The sequence below is a fragment of the Acartia tonsa genome, chromosome 4, assembly GCF_053477335.1.
Source record: "Acartia tonsa isolate MP-2025a chromosome 4, ASM5347733v1, whole genome shotgun sequence".
In the NCBI taxonomy this organism is placed as follows: Eukaryota; Metazoa; Arthropoda; class Copepoda; order Calanoida; family Acartiidae; genus Acartia; species Acartia tonsa.
In genome coordinates, this window is record NC_137263.1 from 5970443 (window position 1) to 5991626 (window position 21184).

General features: G+C 34.9%; 6 protein-coding genes and 1 long non-coding RNA gene across 9 annotated transcripts; 5 read left to right on the forward strand and 2 right to left on the reverse strand.

Annotated features, from left to right (window-relative positions):
- The first annotated feature begins 1879 nt into the window (after positions 1-1879).
- On the forward strand, positions 1880-9611 carry LOC145315795 (uncharacterized). The gene is made up of 4 exons (XR_013878137.1): positions 1880-2011; positions 2226-2270; positions 6496-6658; positions 9413-9611. It is a non-coding gene; the product is annotated as an uncharacterized LOC145315795 (long non-coding RNA).
- LOC145315794 (histone H2A-like) lies at positions 7528-9109 on the reverse strand. The gene has a single exon (XM_080155887.1). The coding sequence runs from the start codon at positions 8096-8098 to the stop codon at positions 7721-7723; it is 378 nt and encodes a 125-aa protein (XP_080012013.1). The 5' UTR covers positions 8099-9109; the 3' UTR covers positions 7528-7720.
- Positions 9612-10034: 423 nt separating the features above from the next.
- Positions 10035-11176, forward strand: LOC145315799 (histone H2B-like). Its single transcript, XM_080155890.1, has one exon. It carries the CDS (start codon positions 10152-10154, stop codon positions 10524-10526), a length of 375 nt encoding a protein of 124 aa, XP_080012016.1. The 5' UTR covers positions 10035-10151; the 3' UTR covers positions 10527-11176.
- A 1341-nt stretch (positions 11177-12517) lies between these two features.
- Positions 12518-13130, reverse strand: LOC145318198 (histone H4). Its single transcript, XM_080159539.1, has one exon. It carries the CDS (start codon positions 12960-12962, stop codon positions 12651-12653), a length of 312 nt encoding a protein of 103 aa, XP_080015665.1. The 5' UTR covers positions 12963-13130; the 3' UTR covers positions 12518-12650.
- A 993-nt stretch (positions 13131-14123) lies between these two features.
- Positions 14124-14610, forward strand: LOC145318197 (histone H3). Its single transcript, XM_080159538.1, has one exon. The coding sequence runs from the start codon at positions 14149-14151 to the stop codon at positions 14557-14559; it is 411 nt and encodes a 136-aa protein (XP_080015664.1). The 5' UTR covers positions 14124-14148; the 3' UTR covers positions 14560-14610.
- Positions 14611-16141: 1531 nt separating this feature from the next.
- LOC145315796 (uncharacterized) lies at positions 16142-19654 on the forward strand. 3 transcript variants are annotated; one of them, XR_013878138.1, is made up of 3 exons: positions 16142-16228; positions 16940-19178; positions 19470-19654. XR_013878138.1 is itself a non-coding variant. In XM_080155888.1 (2 exons), exon 2 carries the CDS (start codon positions 16981-16983, stop codon positions 18187-18189), a length of 1209 nt encoding a protein of 402 aa, XP_080012014.1. In that variant the 5' UTR covers positions 16142-16228; positions 16940-16980; the 3' UTR covers positions 18190-19654. The 3 variants fall into 3 exon arrangements, 1 of the variants encoding a protein (XP_080012014.1); XR_013878139.1 differs by having other exon boundaries at positions 16940-18603; positions 18731-19654; XM_080155888.1 differs by having other exon boundaries at positions 16940-19654.
- LOC145315798 (histone H2A) lies at positions 19652-21162 on the forward strand. Its single transcript, XM_080155889.1, has 2 exons — positions 19652-19704; positions 20657-21162. The coding sequence occupies exon 2, from the start codon at positions 20694-20696 to the stop codon at positions 21069-21071; it is 378 nt and encodes a 125-aa protein (XP_080012015.1). The 5' UTR covers positions 19652-19704; positions 20657-20693; the 3' UTR covers positions 21072-21162.
- The last annotated feature ends 22 nt before the right edge of the window (positions 21163-21184 follow it).

Sequence of the window (21184 nt, forward strand, 5' to 3'; positions counted from 1 at the left end):
ACAATAAATAATTTTTTTTTATATCTAGTTGTAAATATACCTATTAAGTTACGAAACAAAATTTCGACTTCAGTTAGTTAAATTAAATATCTATTGATATCAACGGGCCCACCATGCTTAATATATATAATATCAACGAAATATCCAGCATTGACCCATAGTAGTTTGTTTTGGTTATAAAATAAATAGGCACAATTCTTAGTCTTGTTTCAGATGGAACAGTCATTTTGATTATTATGTAGGTAATTCTTTTAAAAAATCTAGGGTAAGGGGGGGGAAGTTTCGGTAAGGGGCTATTCTCGGTAATTTCGACCTACCTTCATTAAATGACCCTATTCTCCATGTTCCTTTCAAATGACAGAAAAAAACATAAAAGCAAATTTGTTCCTTATTAAATTGCCTACAAAAAAGTATAAAATGAATTTTTTGTGAGATGAATATTAAGGGTACTTATTGGGTCTCAAAGTCGGACGAAAAATTTTTTTTTTCCAAAAATTTTTTAGTAGGTGTGTAAAGATCGACCTACACAAAAATTGGTAAGACCTAGAGCTGATCTGAAAAACTTTTTGAACTAGAAATTGCCCGCTTTTTCCAAATCCGTTGAGAGCTTTAAAATCGGGTTAATATTTTTTTCAAAAATGACCAAAGTTGGCGCCGGGGGAAAAATCGGTAATTTCAAAAGAAATTAAAATTCAACTTTTAAGGTCATGTTTTCATGTTTTCTTTTGTCAAATCTATTATTCCATATGGACTTTAAAGAATTAGGCCTAAAAATGAATAGAACAGATAAAAAACAAAAAAAAAAATTAATTTTATTTTTTGAATCAAAATTTTGCGAGGAAAAAATCAAAATTTCTGGTCCTTTGAAAAAAAATATTTTTGACATAGGAGGAATAGTCCGATCTTTATGAATTTTTTTGTGGTTAATCCCAATCACTTATACTAATTATGATTTATTACGCTTGTTTGGTCGTTTGGCCTTTTTTCATCGATTTTTTTAAGGTTAAAATGTAGTCAAGATTTTTTGCAAAGATGACACTTTTGCTTCAAATTCAATTTGAGGTCAATTTTTAATCAATTTTCATGTTTTTTGGGCTAAATCTATAGTTCAATGTGAGCTTTTTTAGGATCAGGCCTAAAAAGTAATAAAATACGTTTTTTTCTTATATTAATTTTAAGTTTTTAAAAAAAAAATTTTCGAAAAAAAAATCGAAAATTCGCGTCTTTCAAAAAAATTCATTTTTAACATAGAAGGAATAGTCCGATCATTATGAAACTTTTTGTGGATAATCCCTATAACCTATACTAATTATGATTATTTATGTTCGACTGGCCGTTTGGCCGTTTTTCATCGATTTTTTTTTAGGTTGAAAAAAATTACCGATATTTCCCCCGGTGGTGGGGAAATATCGGTAACTTTTTTGCGGTCAATTTCGGCCAACTTCTAAAAGTCCTAGGATAATGTCCTTTTAGGACCTGATAGTCCTTTCCGTAAGCTTTCTACTGGTCTTGGTTTCATTTGAAAATGATAATATTTACCCCATTTCTTTTCAAAAAAAACGAAAAAAAACCGAAATTTCCCCCCCCTTACCCTAATTTTTTTGTAATGTTTTTTCGTCAATTGTCAAAATCGATAATTAATACAATATCCTTCTAGAAGTTTATCAATCTAATATATACACTGTTTTAGGGTGTGTCAGTTTATATAGAATATTTTATCTCTTGTAAATCTGATGTATCTTCCGCCTTTTTCTATTTTTATAATTGTTTGATTGCAGAGGTTTCATATAATTAACATATATACATTCTATGTGGTTTATATTTATTTTTTCGAAATTCATCTAAGAATCAAAGACATCAATTTCACGAAACCTTTGTAATTTAGTTTTATTTCAGATTTAAATATGACAGTTCAAATGTGTAGCACAATATGCAAGACAATTGAAAAAATAGCTCTAGTAGCTAAATTTTGGAGGATTGCTCGTAGTTCCAGATGGCGTAATAGGACTAGGTAATTATTCAGCTTCTGTCACTCAAGTATAAAGCTTCCACAGTTAACTGTTTCTAAAAAGTGTTTTCTAACTTGTAAAGTGATGCGCGAATTGATTTTTTCACTTGACACCCCTCTTTTCCCCGATATCCATTCATAATATTTGAGCTTCGGTACTCATGGATGTTGTCATCCTTGTTTAAAAGTTCTACTTTTGATATTTTCTGTTGTTTAGGTGCTGATAGGAAAAAACTTAGAGACTTTTGAACATGAATTCCAGGTTAGTAATGAAAATATTTTAAAATAGATTTTATGGACTTACAAATGGCTTTACAAAAGGGGTGATTGGAACACAATATATTTTTTTAAAAAGAAGTTAATTTAAAAAAATATGGGCCCGAGTAGAGGGGAGGGGGGTCTAAGACTGGAAGGGCTATCTTTAAAAAAAATAGACAAATCTTGCTTGGTAGGGATATAATGATTCTTAATCATTCAAGCAGATATCGAGATATTATGATATCCATACCAAATAAGGGGGACGTAACTGAAGCTTTTTTGATGCAGGGGGGGGGGGTTTCTCAGGAACCACTTGATGAACCGTGTAAATTTTTTGGACTTAAGCTTTTATGGGTATGAACATCTTATGGTTTCAAAGTCAACCCCTTACCCCCACCCCCTAGCCCCCCGGGGCTCAAAAACCCCCTAAAAATGAACCTAACCATAATTTTCTCTGAAAACATTTGACCAATAGGGATGATTTCTTAAACTTAAGCTTTTATGGTTATAAACTAACTTCTAGTTTAAAATTTACTCCCATGCCGCCAACCCCTAGCCCTCCGGGGCTCAAAAAAACCCTAAAAATGAACCTAACCTTAATTTTCTCAGAAACCATTCGACCAATAGAGATCATGATTTCTTAAACTTAAACTTTTATGGTTATAAACTAAATTTTGGTTTAGAAGTCACCCCCCTGCCGCCAACCCCTAGCCCTCCGGGAATCAAAAAAAACTATAAAAATGAACCTAACCTTTTTTTTCTCAGAAACCATTTGACCAATAGAGATAATTTCTGAAACTTAAGCTTTTATGGTTATAAACTAACTTCTAGTTTAGAAGTCACCCCCCTGCTGCTAACCCCTAGCCCTCCGGGGCTCCAAAAAACCCTAAAAATGAACCTAACCTTTATTTTCTTAGAAAGCATTTGACCAATAGAGATGATTTCTTAAACTTAGGCTTTTATGGTTATAAACTAACTTCTAGTTTAGAAGTTACTCCCCTGCCGCCAACCCCTAGCCCCCCGGGGCTCCAAAAAACCCTAAAAATGAACCTAACCTTAATTTTCTTAGAAACCATTCGACCAATAGAGATGATTTCTTAAACCTAAGCTTTAATGGTTATAAACTAAATTTTGGTTTAGAAGTAACCCCCCTGCCGCCAACCCCTAGCCCTCCGGGGCTCTAAAAAACCCTAAAAATGAACCTAACCTTTATTTTCTCAGAAACCATTTGACCAATAGAGATGATTTCTTATACTTAAGTTTTTACGCTTATAAACTAACTTCTAGTTTTGTAGTTACCCCCCTGCCGCCAACCACTAGACCTCCTGGGCTCAAAAAACCCTAAAAATGAACCTAACCTTAATTTTCTCAGAAACCATTTAACCAATAGAGATGATTTCTTATACTTAAGCATTTTTGGTTATAAACTAACTTTTAGTATAGAAGTCACCCCCCCCCCCCCCCCTCTATGCCAACCCCTAGCCCTCCAGGGCTCAAAAAACCCTAAAAATTGACCTAACCTTATTTTTTTCAGAAACTGTTTAATCAATAGAGATGATTTTTTAAACTTAAGCTTTTATGCTGATAAACTAACTTATAGTTTAGAAGTCACTCTCCTACCGCAAACCCCTAGCCCTCCGGGGCTCAAATAACTCTACAAATGAACCTAACCTTAATTTTCTCAGAAACTATTTGATCAATAGAGATGATTTCTTAAACTTATGCTTTTATGCTTATAAACTTACTTTTAGTTTAGAAGTTACCCCCCTGCCGCCAACCCTTAGCCCTCCGGGGCTCAAAAACCCTTAAAATGAACCTAACTTTAATTTTCTCAGAAACTATTTGATCAAGAGAGATGATTTCTTAAACTTAAGCTTTTATGCTTATAAACAAACTTATAGTTTAGAAGTCAACCCCCTGCCGCAAACCTCTAGCCCTCAGGGGCTCAAAAAACCTCTAGAAATAAACCTAACCTTAATTTTAAAAATCAGCATGTTTTAAATGGACATTTGGACTTTCTGTTAATGATTAGAGAGTAGCTACGTTTTTAAAATTGTACCTAATTTCTATAGAAATTATCATGCAAAGTTTAAAATCAATAGGACAATTATAATATGTATAAATTAACGGAAATATCCAAAATATCTGCACAAAATTAGTTTATACACACAAAAAATCATCTCTATTGATCAAATGGTTTCTGAGAAATTAAGGTTAGGTTCATTTTTAGGGGTTTTTTTAAGCCAAGGAGAGGGGACTTCTAAACTAAAAGTTAATTTATAAGCATAAAAGCTTAAGTTTAAGAAATCATATCTATTGATCAAATGGTTTCTGAGAAAATTAAGGTTAGGCTAGTTTTTAGGGTTTTTGAGCCCCATAGGGCTAGGAATTAGCGGCATGGAGGTGACAACTAAACTAGAAGTTAATTTATTAGCATTCTGGCTTAAGTTTAAGAAATCATCTCTATTAATCAAATAGTTTCTGAGAAAATTAAGGTTAGGCTAGTTTTTAGGGTTTTTTGAGCCCCATAGGGCTAGAGATTGGCGGCATGGAGGTGACAACTAATCTTAAAGTTAATTTATTAGCATTATAGCTTAAGTTTAAGAAATCATCTCTATTAATCAAATGGTTTCTGAGAAAATTAAGGTTAGGCTAGTTTTTAGGGTTTTTTGAGCCCCATAGGGCTAGGGATTGGCGGCAGGGAGGTGACAACTAAACTAGAAGTTAATTTATTAGCATTATAGCTTAAGTTTAAGAAATCCTCTCTATTAATCAAATAGTTTCTGAGAAAATTAAGGTTAGGTTCATTTGTAGAGTTATTTGAGCACCGGAGGGCTAGGGGTTTGCGGTAGGGGAGTGACTTCTAAACTATAAGTTAGTTTATCAGCATAAAAGCTTAAGTTTAAAAAATCATCTCTATTGATTAAATAGTTTCTGAAAAAAATAAGGTTAGGTCAATTTTTAGGGTTTTTTGAGCCCTGGAGGGCTAGGGGTTGGCATAGAGGGGGGGGGGTGACTTCTATACTAAAAGTTAGTTTATAACCAAAAAAGCTTAAGTATAAGAAATCATCTCTATTGGTTAAATGGTTTCTGAGAAAATTAAGGTTAGGTTCATTTTTAGGGTTTTTTGAGCCCAGGAGGTCTAGTGGTTGGCGGCAGGGGGGTAACTACAAAACTAGAAGTTAGTTTATAAGCGTAAAAACTTAAGTATAAGAAATCATCTCTATTGGTCAAATGGTTTCTGAGAAAATAAAGGTTAGGTTCATTTTTAGGGTTTTTTGGAGCCCCGGAGGGCTAGGGGTTGGCGGCAGGGGGGTTACTTCTAAACCAAAATTTAGATTATAACCATTAAAGCTTAGGTTTAAGAAATCATCTCTATTGGTCGAATGGTTTTCTAAGAAAATTAAGGTTAGGTTCATTTTTAGGGTTTTTTGGAGCCCCGGAGGGCTAGGGGTTGGCGGCAGGGGAGTAACTTCTAAACTAGAAGTTAGTTTATAACCACAAAAGCCTAAGTTTAAGAAATCATCTCTATTGGTCAAATGCTTTCTAAGAAAATAAAGGTTAGGTTCATTTTTAGGGTTTTTTGGAGCTCCGGAGGGCTAGGGGTTAGCAGCAGGGGGATGACTTCTAAACTAGAAGTTAGTTTATAAGCATAAAAGTTTTAGTTTCAGAAATCATCTCTATTGGTCAAATGGTTTCTGAGAAAAATTAGGTTAGGTTCATTTTTAGGGTTTTTTGGAGCCCCGGAGAGCTAGGGGTTGGCGGCACGGGGGTAACTTCTAGACCAAAAGCTAGTTTATAACCAAAAAAGCTTAAGTTAAAGAAATCATCTCTATTGGTCAAATGGTTACTGAGAAAATTAAGGTTAGGTTCTTTTTTAGGGTTTTTTGGAGCCCCGGAGGGCTAGAGGTTGGCGGCAGAAGGGTGACTTCTAAACTAGAAGTTAGTTTATAACTATAAAAGCTTAAGTTTAAGACATCATCTCTATTGGTCAAATGGTTTCTAAGAAAATTAAGGTTAGGTTCATTTTTAGGGGGGGTTTGAGCCCCGTGGGGCTAGGGGGTAGGGGGTTGACTTTGAAACCATAAGATGTTCATACCCATTAAAGCTTAAGTCCAAAAAATTTACACAGTTCATCAAGTGGTTCCTGAGAAACCCCCCCCCCCCTGCATCAAAAAAGCTTCAGTTACGCCCCCCTTTAACGATTATGAAATCAAATATTGTTCTAGTTGATGTTGAAAGCGGAAAAAGACGATGGTCTCGGCCGCATGTTCGAGCTGGTATCTAGGATCCCCAACGGCCTCATCAAGTTCATGGTCCTCCTGAAGAGAACACATTGGTGAGGTCGGCCTAGGACAGATTGAGAAGCTCGGAGCTCTCAACTCTGCAGATGTAAGTTCTTGTTAAAGCTGACTAATTTTTTGAGGATACATCTTATGCTTAAAATACTTTTACACCATATTTAGAAAAATATTGGAGCAGGGGTACTGAAGAGTACTAGAAATATTTTTCAATTTTCCCCCTTTCTTGGGGGAAAAACTAGGGCGGGGGGAAATTAAATATTTTGCAGCAGGGAAAAAAATAAGTCTTAGGCAGAATATATTATACAACCCTGGATTTAATGAAATGATTGTATCTAAACAATGTGACAGTGATTTTTAAAAAATCATATAATATGAGATGCTCCAGGTTATTTTTCTTGACAGTTTCAAGAACAATTAAAAACCGAATGGAAATTTTCTCTTAGCTGTTTATGAAATAAGTTAATTTTTATTTATTTATGTTTTTCTTATTTTTATGTTTTACTCTATCTTTTATATACTTTTTCAGAATTAAGATTGAAATCTAGCTTGGTGATAAAAAGCAAAAGCGTGGCTACTCTATAATCCACCTTTGTCTATGGGAGAAATGTTATTTTCTCAGATAGATGGCAGGACTTTTTGTGAAGACCAATAAAAATCAAATATGTATTTTACTTTGTCCGTCGATCTGCCAGTCATGCTTTTAAGTATACATATTAAAAAAGTAAAGTAAGTTTTTCCTCTTGATCAGTATTCCCATCAATAAATTTTATTTTGTTGCTTCGCTTCTTATAATCCATTTCCATATTTAAGGTTGTTGGTAGTTTTAAACGATAACTTTTAAATGATACAATTTGTCCTACTTTTTGCAAATTTTGGCACGATGATTCCAGTATAGAGGTAAAATTTGGAAAGTATTTATAAATCATACATTGTAAGGTCGTATTAGCATTAAAAATAAGTATATCCTGAGCTTTTTGAATAATGATTATATCAGATATTTAGGAATAAAGTTGCGAGTTAAATTAATCATATTTATAGAAGTTTCCTGTAAATTTATAAAACTAGATTGTTAGAAAGAATTATTTCCAATGATATAAATTTGTTGCCCTGAAAAGGGCGTTTAGTGGTCAGTAATCCGGTCAATTGTAATTTAAGCCTTGGTCTTCTCAGACTTCTTGGGGAGGAGAACAGCCTGGATGTTGGGGAGAACACCTCCCTGGGCGATGGTGACACCGCTCAAAAGCTTGTTCAACTCCTCGTCGTTTCTGATGGCGAGCTGGAGATGTCTGGGGATGATCCTAGTCTTCTTGTTGTCTCTGGCGGCATTACCAGCCAACTCAAGGACCTCAGCGGCCAAGTATTCCATGACAGCTGCCATGTAGACTGGGGCACCAGCTCCAACACGCTCGGCATAGTTACCCTTCCTCAGCAGACGGTGGATACGTCCAACGGGGAACTGCAGACCAGCTCTGCTTGAACGGGACTTCGCCTTTCCTTTCACTTTACCTCCCTTTCCGCGGCCAGACATGATGATCTGTTAGGTGTTTGGAACAAAAATTCGAAACTGAAAAGTGATCTATCTTTTTCTTTATTTATACCCCTACCCGAATATGAAAACAAAATATAAATATTTGCTTCCCTTTATCTCTTTGAATTGCTACTATACATTGACAACCCACCCCATGTTGGAAGGAGCAAAATTCCCCCCCCCCCCCCCCCTTCTCGTGTCGTTATCAATATTCCCTCCTACTCCAATGCTTTCACCTGCCTTTTACCGGGAAACTTGACAAAGAACGTAAATGAGTATTTCATTGTTAGATTTAGAATTTTATTTTTTAAAACAAATAGGTATTTTATTGATGATAAAAATACCAACTTCAAACATGTTAGGAGCCTAAACTCTCCAAAGTTTATACTGTTGTCTTTTTGTTTTTAGAAAAGATCCATACACAAATCTTATCATACATTTGATTATTTACAAACTAGTTATTGATATTTTTCAATTGGAAACCAAGAAATAACAGTCCTTTTCTATAAAGTATGAAGGATTTTTGTCTTAACTTAAGATTTAATTAATAAAACAATGGAGTTCTCCATTTCAGAGAATCTTTATTTTATTAGTCCCGAGATGGTATTAGGCTTACTTATTCTTGGGATGGTTTTATGATATTTTCCTACCCCTCCTTACCCCTTTTTTCTTGGTGGAAACTAAAAATCACTGTAATAGTTAGTTCGAATAGGTTTTTTTCTTTCGGGAAGCTTTAGCAATTGGGTGAATTTGGGCTTTTTATCTGACCTCACGTGCCCTTGTACAATACATTGTAAGGGGTGAAGCAACTAACACTTAAATAAAATGCATTAATTTAGGCATGTTAAAATTGTCCTATCGATTTCAAACTTGGCTATTCTTGTAATAATTGGGTATGATATAGAAAACCTATTTACTCTAATCGTTACCAGAATGTCCATTCGTCCATTTAAAACAGAGTTTTAATTTATTTTACAAAAAAAACTTTAGTGACGTAATTATTCTATTTTATGATTTTTTTAATACTGATTCCTAGGACAACATAGTACAATATTTTGAGCAAAGCACTTATAATCAAGTCCTAAAAATGTAAGTAATATATCCTTGAACAGTATCTTGTAACAAAACCTTCAATTTTGTTTCGATTTGTACATTTATATTCTGCTTATTCCGTTCTGACACTATGATAAAAGTTACTTTTTTCTTCAGTTTCAGTGCTTCGCTTTCATGAATGTTGTAATACTTGTTTAATCAACTTTTAAAACTGTAAATTCAGTTGAAACTTTTTATATTTCATATATTTCTTTGTTACAGATTCAATTTGAAAGTAGCAATGGCGCCAAAAGAAAAAAGACAAAACGGATATGAACCCAAGCCATTTCAAATTTAAAGGGATATAACTACGTACCGGCTGGTACCCACATACAAAGCTTGAATTTAGGACAAAGCGAGAACAAACTTTTTTAAGCTTATTTTTCTAGATTGTATTGAAATAAATATTCCGTTTTCAAAATTTAAACTTTAAAATTTGTTTGAAGCTTTTCCATAATTAGAGTCTATTCGTCCGTCCATCCATAAGTGACGGATTGCTCTTATCGTAAATGTTAAAATTGCAATAATGTAGGATGAGTAGCAACTCTATAATCGTTACCAGAAAGTATGTACGTCCATTTAAAACATGCTCACTTTTAGCTTTTTAAAAACATTTTTATTATATTTTGTCTAATTTGACTTAATTAAGTTTGTTCTCGCTTAGGCTACTTTATCTTTATAGAAAATTGCATTTCTACCGCAATATTTTGCGGGGGGGGGGGTTGTTTGGTCGTGTCAGTACAACAGACGCACGGTATTATATAGTATTGTGTGATATTACCCCCCCCCCCCCCCCCCCTTATGTTATATCTGTAGACAACGAAAAGTTTTACCTGCCCTTGCCTCAGATTTCATAAGGATTAAGAAAAGAAGGCGGTATTAATTCATAGTTATAGAACACGGAGGGAGTATAAATACAAGGAGATTTCATATTTGAAGTAGATTATCAATCTACATCAACATGCCCCCCAAAGTTTCTGGAAAGGCTGCCAAGAAGTCTGGCAAGGCACAGAAGGCCATTGCCAAGGGAGACAAGAAGAAGAAAAAGCTGAGAAGGAAGGAGTCCTATGCTATCTACATCTACAAGGTGTTGAAGCAGGTGCACCCTGACACTGGTGTCTCTAGCAAGGCCATGAGCATCATGAACTCTTTTGTCAATGACATCTTTGAGCGCATTGCTGCCGAGGCTTCCCGTCTGGCTCACTACAACAAGAGGTCCACCATCACCTCCAGGGAGATCCAGACTGCTGTCAGGCTTCTTTTGCCCGGAGAGTTGGCCAAGCACGCCGTCTCTGAGGGAACCAAGGCTGTCACCAAGTACACTAGCTCCAAGTAATTCGACCATCTCATCTACCCAAAGGAACAAACTGTCCTATACAGGACCAACCATATTTATCTTTGCTGAGATTCTTGCTCCTACAGTCTTATATTAAATCTTGTATATAAAGGCTATGGAAATAGTTTGACATTGTTAGGATATCATATTTTATTGGTAAAACTTAAAAACTCACTTAGTTTTTCAATTTGAAAACCTCACATTATTTTGACTAGGTTTATAGAGATGCATCACTTTGTTTGTAGAGCCTAATCAACTTAATAATCTGAAGATCATAGAATAGCTTAGGATTATAATTAACAAGTTAACTTACTATAAATATATGAGAGCTTTATACCAAAATGTCTTGGTGTTAGGATATTTACTAGCCTCCCCTGCATATTCGGGACGTAAGCAAGTGACACTAAGAAAATTTTCAGGTCAATAGAATCTTCCACAAGACCTATTCTCCTGAAATGCCTCAGTATTTTAAGAGATCCATTGTTTCTAACAAGTTAAATTTATGTTATAGATACAACCTTTTTATGCATTTTTTCTCGTCATTTGTATGTCCCTTCGGCAGTTCGCGGCTAACAAAACTGGTTTTAATATCATAATTGTACATTTTTAAAATTCGCGGAAAGCTGTTTATAATACGATGCGATAAATAACTATTTTACATGTTTAAGTATGTACGTCTATATACGAAAGTATAGCAATTTTTTTTCATTTCAAAAAGGCATCAGTTATATTAATGGTTGAAACGTTTGGACAGCGGCAGTCTTGAACTAACCAGTCAAAATTTAGATTAAGTACTCGAAGTTTTAGAGTTACCGAAAAAGGTAAAGGGGTTATAGTATCAGCTTAATTAACAGCCCAATGTCCCTTGCCTCCCTGATGTTTATAATGGATTCTGCAAAACTTGCCCCTCCTGTTACTAATAATGATCATGAATTTCCATCCAATATACCTATTATTTTTAACACTAACTAAACTGTTAACATTTCAGATTTCAAAATGAAAACCTTGCTAGAAAACAAATATAAATGTAGAAACGAATTAAAAATAAGGTAAAAATTTAGCTAGGTAAAGGATCATTCCTTGAGTAGTTAACACAGCTTTAAACAATGGAGGGAGGAAACTTACGTTTGAAGAACAATAAAAGAATGCCTACAAGCAATTTGGAATAGCCATTTCTCGAAAATGCAGTTAACTCGCAGCGCATATTAATGAGCGAAAAAGCTTTCCCTGTGCACTTTTGGATCTTGGCTATTTCAGATTATTTTTAAGGCTTCTCGTGCCGTACTTTTCGATGTGTGGGCATAAAATGTACATTCAGCCGCGTTGCAGCTGGCAACCGTTGGAGAGCATAGGAACAATTTAGTGTGAACTGCACTAGATACGAAATGCTTATAATTATTTTGAAATCCTTGCGATAAGAACTTAAAACAAATGTGACCTTAAATACTCTTTTGGATCTGGACATTATTTTATGAAAGGGATAGTTTATTGGAGTGCATGTAACGAATCCTTGATTTGTTCAGTGAACAATCTTAGTTTTTGTTCATAATAGGTTATTGAAATTCTGAAAATACTAGGGTTGGCAGTCCATCTAATTTTTGGACCGGGTTCGGATTCTATAAATAAAGCGGATTCTGGATTCTAGCAATATTTTAAAAGGCTTTTAAAAAAAATAAATTAAGGGATTTAATTTTACCGTAAACTGGGAAGAATTTAAAGCTGCGTTTTTTCATTTTTTCACAGTAGCTTTTCTTCTAATTATTGTTGGGGATTGAAAGGTAAAACTCGAAGCTAACTTTAGCCTACAATTAAGAATCCGAACCCGCTATTAAAAACGGATTTGGATTAGTATTGCCAAGCCTAGAAAATACTATGCAATTTGTACCACTTCGGAACAAAGCTTTTACCACAGGAAACCAACTGCATTATTACAATTTTATACTATTAAGCTCAAACTATTAAAAGTTTTTATTTAAAGATAAGTTATTTCAAAGCTTAGAGAGTATTTATAACATGGTAGATTTAGGTTATTATTGAATGTTCAAATTAGAAATTAAAATCTCTTTATGTTAGATATGGTTGGTCCTATATAGGACCGTTTGTAGTTTCCGATGAGCAGTAAGTTTAACCTCCGAATCCGTACAGAGTACGGCCTTGCCTCTTCAGGGCATAGACAACATCCATAGCGGTGACAGTCTTCCTCTTGGCGTGTTCAGTGTAGGTAACAGCATCCCTGATGACATTCTCAAGGAAAACCTTAAGAACACCACGAGTCTCCTCGTAGATGAGACCAGAGATACGCTTGACACCACCACGACGAGCCAAACGCCTGATAGCGGGCTTGGTAATGCCTTGGATATTATCTCTCAACACCTTCCTATGCCTCTTGGCTCCTCCTTTACCGAGTCCTTTTCCACCTTTGCCTCTGCCGGTCATCTTGCTATGTTTATTTCAAAAACGAAACTGACTTGAGTAACTCCAACATGCCATATTTATAGTCAACTCGCAAAGATCCCTCGATCTCTGATTGGATGTTAGTCTCAACGATCCAGTACAACTACGCAGGTTAAACTACAATTAATGCTTGAAGCACACAATAGAGTAGTGTTTGGGTAGGGGGGGGGGGGGGCTTGGTAAGAGAGACTGTTAGGGATTAAGTTCTATATTTATCACAATACAAAAGAAAAAGGGAGGGAAATTTATAAAAACCGTTGAAAAAATGTTGTCTGTTTGTATTCCAAATATCTAGAACAAATTTTTGTTCATTTTTCCTTTTTTTCTGACATAAAGTTCCTCAAAGAAAGGGTTATAGAGGAAAAATGGAATCTAATTTCTTAAGTTTTTAATTTACATCAAAACCCTTGAAAATATTTGGTGAAAATGCTTCCCAAATTTTTTTATCATTCTACTCGAAGTAAGTTTAAATTATCATTTCTTTATATGGTTATGCAGCATATTAAATATTTATATTTAAACACTTGTGTGTTGCTAATCAAATGAAAGATTTGTGAAGGTAATTTCCCATTAAAAGTAATTAAAATAAACATTACAAATTTTTAATTAAATGTAGTCTGATTTATGGATTTGTATATTTTCATTCAATAAACCCGAAGAAATTTGTTATTCAGGGCAATTAGTTTATTTTTCCATGATTAAGAGGGTAAAGAACATTTATGTAAAGATTTGATAGTTATAAACTACTTAAATATTTATATTATCCATTCATTTGAATTTGTAATCTTTGTAATTTGGATATTGTATTATAAAGCCCGCTTAGGATATTGTTTGCTTGATTTGAGAAAAAACGTTGGCAGGTTTGTAAGCCTTCTTTATCATTTGAATTTTCCCTCAAATTATAAACAAACATCTGCTATGACACAGTAATCCGTGACTGTACGTCACTTGATCTCTTGCAACACAGGCACCCTAACATTGATGTCTATACACCGACGCCAATCCGACTGAGTTCCCCCTCCCTTTCTTTCTTCCCTATACATCAAATGACCTTCCCTTTTGTAGCGTACTTCATACCGTTGCACCAATTACAATCATTAAGTTTGGGCTATAAATAATGAATTAGTAATTTTATGGTTAACCGTTAAGTTGAATTTCATCATTCATCATGGCTCGTACCAAGCAAACTGCCCGTAAATCTACTGGAGGAAAGGCTCCCCGCAAACAGCTGGCCACCAAGGCTGCCAGGAAATCTGCCCCCGCCACCGGTGGAGTTAAGAAGCCCCATAGGTACAGGCCCGGTACCGTTGCTCTCCGTGAGATCAGACGTTACCAGAAATCCACTGAGCTTCTGATCCGCAAGCTTCCCTTCCAGCGTCTGGTCAGGGAGATTGCCCAGGACTTCAAGACTGACCTCAGATTTCAGTCCAGCGCTGTCATGGCTCTGCAGGAGGCTAGCGAGGCCTACCTGGTTGGTCTCTTTGAGGACACCAACCTGTGCGCCATCCACGCCAAGAGAGTAACCATCATGCCCAAGGACATCCAGCTCGCCAGGAGAATCCGTGGAGAACGTGCCTAAGTTATTTGATTTTGCCCAAGACGAAGGATTAACGGCTCTTTATAGAGCCAACCATATTTACCAATGAGAATATTTCCCGTGTATCCCTGGAATTTGTGTATGTAAGTTTATCAAGTTAAACTGCAAAGATCTTTTCATGCATAGATAGTGAAGGGTTATGGTCTTCACCTATTCTAATAAATTTTTCATATTAGAAAAGAATCAAAAATTAATTCTTGATACTTCGCGTTTAACATCTTAACCAATATTTGAGTTACTATGCTTTCTATATTGTAACAGTAACAGTGAGCACCATGCCATGTTTGAAATTAATGTCTCAATTATCATCAAGGGTTAGGCATCTGTTACAAAAGGAAAGTTTTGGGTTCACCTTTGTAGGTGTCTATTGTCTATACAAGAAGGTTATTAGGACGGAAATTATTCTGGTACCCATGTTTTTATAACCTCAAATTTTTTTATCGGTTTCAAAATCTTCATTTTTTCAAGGAATAATTTTATCCCCAAGAATAATTGAAATATTTTTTTTTGCAAATTACTCCAGTTGTTAGTTTATCAGGGATTAGCGGCTATGCCCCTAGGGGCACTTGAGGAGGGAAGATTCGAATTTAATAACCCAATTTATTATTTTAAAAGAAAAAGTAAAAAAATATGCGTTCTCCTCTTAGAAATATTTTTGAAAAATTTTTAAAAATTTTATATTCACACTTATTTAAGTGATATGTTTAAAATGTTAGTGAAAGCATAATGAAAAAGGAGGCTCCCTCACTATATAATCAATATCTTATTCTCTTCATTGGGTAGGGTCAATTCATTCCCGTGTCCGTATATTAATCCATTTTTTATGTGCTTCGCTACTTATGGATATTGTAATCCTCGCTAAAAGTATACAGGTAAATGTTGGCATTAAAGTATTATAAGTAGGTTTATGCCTTTTTATAAAAAAGGTATCTAGTGTTCACTTATTCCACCAATTTGAAGAAAAAAATTCAATGCTTTCTTGTTATTTCTATAGCCTTGTGGACTTCTGTAATGACGCTTCCCAAGTGTGACTGTCCGCCCGTCAGTTTGTTAGTTATGCTAATAGAGACATTAAGTTCGAATCTCGGTCCGACACTGCGTCATAACTAAACACATTAAAAAAGTTTCCCACTACTGCCATGTCAGATGCCTGACAAATAATTAGAGTAGGGGGGGATGTTTTGGCCCTAAACAGGCGCAACTCATTACCATGCACATTGCACAGTTAGGACTTCTAAGACAAGGGTCACGCAATCAAAGGGTTGGTTGTATGATGGATGTTGGTTACTCTAAGCGATTGAGCGCGTTACACTGCAATTGAAAATGAATGAGTGTTTTCAAAGGTAATGGGGAGAGGACTTGTACCCGAAGCGTCACCCCACCCTCTGTCATCATATTCATCAAGATATATTATATTTATTGATTTTAGTTGGGTTCTCAAAAGAAACCTTTATGAGTACTGTAATCACAATTTATTATTTGGATAAAATGTAAGTTTTGGTATGTTTTTTCTTCATTTCACAAAGGCAAGGGTTTTTATGTAAACTACCTAATATTTTTTTTTCAGACTTTAGAAAATGTTTTAATCTAATTGAAAGACAACAAGAAGTGCCAAAAAAATCTGAAATCTGTTGTCAAAATATTTGCAAAGGTATTTTACTGAAAGGGGACTATAAACGTACAAGGGCAATTGATTCTAAGCACCTTCCAGAAGTGATTATAAAGGTTTTTGGTGAACAATCAAGTTTCACCACTGTTTTCTGTAATTAAAACTTTAAAATGTTAAGCATGTTTTGACGATATATCATCAAATGTTTTGTTGAGTTCAAAACTAAAATGATACGCCAAAATATAATCAAATGCTATAAATTATAAAAATAAACTGAAAGTTACCATCCATTTACTAAATTAACATTTTTCATCAAAAAAGTTTACTTTTGTGTCATAGCCGTTTGAACTCAACAAAACATTTGATGATATTCAGTCACAAAATGTCTATTTTTATTTTTTTCCTCTCTTTGGTGAAAAAAAAACTAAAAAATATGTGGAAGGGAGCATAATATGAATAAAATAAAGAGTTCTAAAAAAGTTCCTTGCTAGAAAAGACTAGGAGGTAAAAAAATTTAAAAAATTGTAGTCTGGGAAGAAAAAAAAATCTTGTGCAGAATATACACCCCTTAACCATTTTTAACGTCTATAGTTATGACGCAGTCTGAGACTTAAATTCGAACATATCCCTCCCCCCCAACGACGAGCGGATGCGCTACGTGATGGGCCACGGTCGTTGGTGCATAGTTCCCTATGATTTAAATCTGAAAATTTTGGATGTGTACTATTTAATCTTTAAAAAAAACTTTTATAGGTGCCTTGCTGGGACATAATTACGCAGAGTAATCCTCAGAAATGGAATTTGAAATGTGGCTCGAATGCTTTGACGTCAAATCTTTCCTAGAACTATACATGAAACTGACAAAAATTACAAGAAACTACAAACCTTTAGACTACAACGAGATTCCATTCTGCATTGGCACATTTCTCGACTATAAAGATCTGGATGCAGGTGAAATAAATCAACTTGACTCCTTTCTCTCAGAATGTTGGTGTGCCTACATGACAAATAAATTGGTACCAGAGCTGAGAAAAAATCCACCAAAGGAGGGTTACGAGAATCCTGTGGTTATGCAGCTGCCAGGGCGGTCAGGTGTTCGACAAATTAACCTGTGGACTCACCTGATAGCCTATGGTGTTGACCTTCCAGGCGCCAGGTACAATCCAGTCGGGATGGGTTACTACAGTGAACTATTTTTTCACATGTTTTTTGGCAATTATACTGAATTTATCCAACACATTGAAAATCTAACGCCAGAAGAGCTTGATAAAACATTAAAACGCCGCGAAGGATATGGTCAGTACAGCATTATTATGGCTCCTATTATTGGACGTAATATGGTTCGAGTTGAGCGCAATGGATGGATATCTCCATTGCAAAAGCGAGAAATCCGAGCAATGTACCATGGAGCCAATGAGGACAGACAGTTTGAGATACTCAACAAACTTCTGGAACTAGGAGCTGATCCCAATGCTTATGATATTGCCGGACTCACGGGATTATTTCATGCCACCGAACAGGACCCAGTGGATTGCATAAAAATAATGCAAATACTGCTGAAACATGGAGCAGACCCAAATCTTCTCACATCGTTATTTGGGATGAGTATTCTGTCATATGTGTGTGATTTTTACCAAGATGGTAAGGAGAACTGTGCCATGATTATGTCTTTGCTCCTACGCTACAATGCAACACCCACTTGCTGTGAGAATGCATTTTTTGTCAGACATAAGAAGGAGGAGGAAAGTAAAAATGAAAGCTCAGTCAACAACTTATTTTTTAAGTTCTATACAGATAGCCATTCTGCTAATATAGCAGAGCAAATACGAAAGCATTTGCCAAAGGAGTCAAATATCTGTGACATGTGTTGGTGCTTGAAATCAGCCACAAACAAGTGCAGCGCGTGCAGTAAAGTTTTCTACTGCTCTAAACAATGTCAGAAATTCGATTGGAACAGCCACAAAGCCAAATGCGTCAAGAAGAAAAAGGCGGGAAGGAAATAAAAACTTTAATGTGCGAAAAAAAAGATTTCTTCAATCAAACTCATTACATGTTTTCTTGAAGAAAAAAAGCATACCTAAAGATTAAGAAATTTTATCCGATTTTCATCTGATATTACGTTCTATTTTATCTTTAAAAGCATTAGAATATAATTTTCAGTTTATTTATGAAGTAACTGTATGTGTATCTGCCAAATTAGTAGAAAGTGTCTGTATTCTGTGTATAAGAAATTTTACGGATGTCCTCCATTTTTAAATGGACATTGAAAGTATCTGATAGTACTTTATAGCCATAGGCATTCTAAGTGCCAGATTTGTATGTCTGTACTGTGTACACAAAAGGACAGTTATATTATTCATTCTCAAAAATGCATTACCTAGTTTTAATGATGACAAGTCTTGTTTTAACTATTTCATGTTTATTTTAAAAATATCCGATTTTTGAACTGATAAAAAAAGTTGAACTTAGGACAAGATCCTTTAACAGAGTTGCATATTTTTTTTCACTTTTTAGACTGAAGATTAAACGTTGAAATATTTTAAGTATTATTCATCTTATTTATACTGACTTTTTTCGTAGTTAATTTTTTATGTGACATATTTTTGTTTTTACTATATATTTAAAAGCTAAGATTTTCTATGATTAAGGTCGGTATGTCTTTCTGTACGCCCGTCCGTCCATCCGTAACGGATAGCTCTGATTCTCATAATGATTTCAAACTTTGCATGTTCATTCATGTGTATAATATATTATGTATACTTAAGTTATGTCCATTTGAACAAGATGATTTGAACTTTTTTGACAGCAATTATTGTATGAAATCATTAACCTGCTCATCTAATTTTTGTGACTATATTTCCTAAGGAAAGCATCTCTTTAATCAAGTCCTTAAAATCTAATTAATACCTCAATTAGTATCCTGTATTTACGCAGTTTTGCAACAAAGTTATATACAATTGCATTCATATTTTTTCAACATTCTGTCTATGAGGTTCTGATAATAAAAGTGTTAATTGGTCCTAGGACAAACACAGGAGTCCCAAACTTCGGAGTGGTCACCTAACCTATTGTAGGCCATCTTATAGGTTTTTTAAATGTCAAACCCTTGCTGGGGGCTTATTTGTACAATTATATTCATATCTTAACCTAACCTAATCTGTATAGAAATACTAAATTAAATTAATATTTTAACACTCCTGCGTTTGTCCACTCCGACGTTTGGAACTCCTGCGTTTGTCCTGGAACTTAATAATGTTCTTTTGTTCTACCCTCTGCTTTTTAGAGCTTCGCGTTTATGGATGTTGTCATCGTTGTTAAACTTAAATCAGTACTCAATTATTTACATATGACATCTTAGTAATTTTGTTTTTACCTTATATTTTTTGTTTGTTATCTGATTACTATAAAACTAACCTACCATTTATATATCTGTTGATTTTCAAAAATAATGTACATATTTTTTTCAGATTTTTATTAACAGAAAATGTTTACAAAACTTTCTGATTTTGTTCAAGAAGGTATAAAATATTTGCAAAGGGGTAGTTTTAGAAATGCACTTGAACTCAATTTAGTGAACCGCATATCTTTTCCTGGTTAATTAGTTAAACAACATTTTTAAGGCATATATTTGAAAGAATTTCAATTTTCCACCACGTAGTTTTTAAAATATCACGACTTGAAAATCGCCTTTTAAAATTGCATATATCACAAAAAGACTATTTCAAGTCTTGATATTTTAAAAACTACGTGGTAGAAAATTTAAATTCTTTCAAATATATCATATATGCCATAAAAATGTAGTTTAACACATTAACTAGGAAATAATATGCGGTTCACTAAGTTCAAATGCATTTCATGAAACTACCCCTTTTTTGGCAATGAGTGTGTCTTAATCTGTTATTAAATGAGCGGTTTGATTAGCTGAATAATATGTCTGAAACTCTAACAATCATTCCCACAACAGTAAGGATCAGTGGCGTGCAAAGGGTTTTACCAGGGTGGTTTCGTACACCCAAAATATTTTTACATTCCCCTTAAATCAAAATTACCGATGGATGTAATAGAGATAATAAGAGGGGCTTTATTATACTGTCAGAAGAGGGTGTTCACATCATTAATTTTGTCATGGGTTGATTAAACCCTCCTTCTGAACGCCTCTGGTAGGCTTTAGTCTGGGATGAAACATAACAGCTTTTTAGTATTTAGAACGATCGTATGTCCACTGTAATCATGTTTACCATTCTATTGCATGATTAAAAATATTGTTAAATTTTTTTTTTTAATTACTATGACTGAAAATTTTAAGCTTAAATGTATTTCGTGAAAATACCCCTTTTAGAATTTTCACACTTAGTGGGTGGAGTTGCTAATCCATTAAGGTACCAGATAGCTCGCATAAATTGCTCACCTAACCACTACCCACCCATTTTTGTTGGATATAAATAGTTGTAATATATGCTTATATTTCAGTCAAGTTGATACTTTCAAAACCTAAACCCAACTTATCATGTCTGGTCGTGGAAAAGGAGGCAAGGTAAAGGGAAAGGCCAAGAGCAGGTCAAGCCGTGCCGGTCTTCAGTTTCCGGTCGGCCGTATTCACCGTCTGCTGAGAAAGGGTAACTATGCCGAGCGTGTTGGAGCTGGTGCCCCAGTCTACATGGCAGCTGTTATGGAATACCTGGCTGCTGAGGTCCTAGAGTTGGCTGGTAATGCTGCTAGGGATAACAAGAAGACCAGAATCATCCCCAGACATCTTCAGCTCGCCATCCGCAATGACGAAGAGTTAAATAAACTGCTCAGTGGCGTGACCATCGCCCAGGGAGGTGTTCTACCCAATATCCAGGCTGTTCTTCTACCCAAGAAATCTGAGAAGTCCAAGGCTTAACCATTTTCTGATATTTTTTATGCTACATTGTACCTGACGCCCTTTAAAGGGCAAACATTTTTATCATAAAACGAGATAAACTCCATTTCAATTTAACTTATTTTATTTTTATG

Coding starts and splice junctions, on each gene's coding strand:
- LOC145315798 (XM_080155889.1), top strand. CDS start 20,694: ATGTCTGGTCGTGGAAAAGGAGGCAAGGTAAAGGGAAAGGCCAAGAGC.
- LOC145315794 (XM_080155887.1), bottom strand. CDS start 8,098: ATGTCTGGCCGCGGAAAGGGAGGTAAAGTGAAAGGAAAGGCGAAGTCC.
- LOC145315799 (XM_080155890.1), top strand. CDS start 10,152: ATGCCCCCCAAAGTTTCTGGAAAGGCTGCCAAGAAGTCTGGCAAGGCA.
- LOC145318197 (XM_080159538.1), top strand. CDS start 14,149: ATGGCTCGTACCAAGCAAACTGCCCGTAAATCTACTGGAGGAAAGGCT.
- LOC145315796 (XM_080155888.1), top strand. CDS start 16,981: ATGGAATTTGAAATGTGGCTCGAATGCTTTGACGTCAAATCTTTCCTA.
- LOC145318198 (XM_080159539.1), bottom strand. CDS start 12,962: ATGACCGGCAGAGGCAAAGGTGGAAAAGGACTCGGTAAAGGAGGAGCC.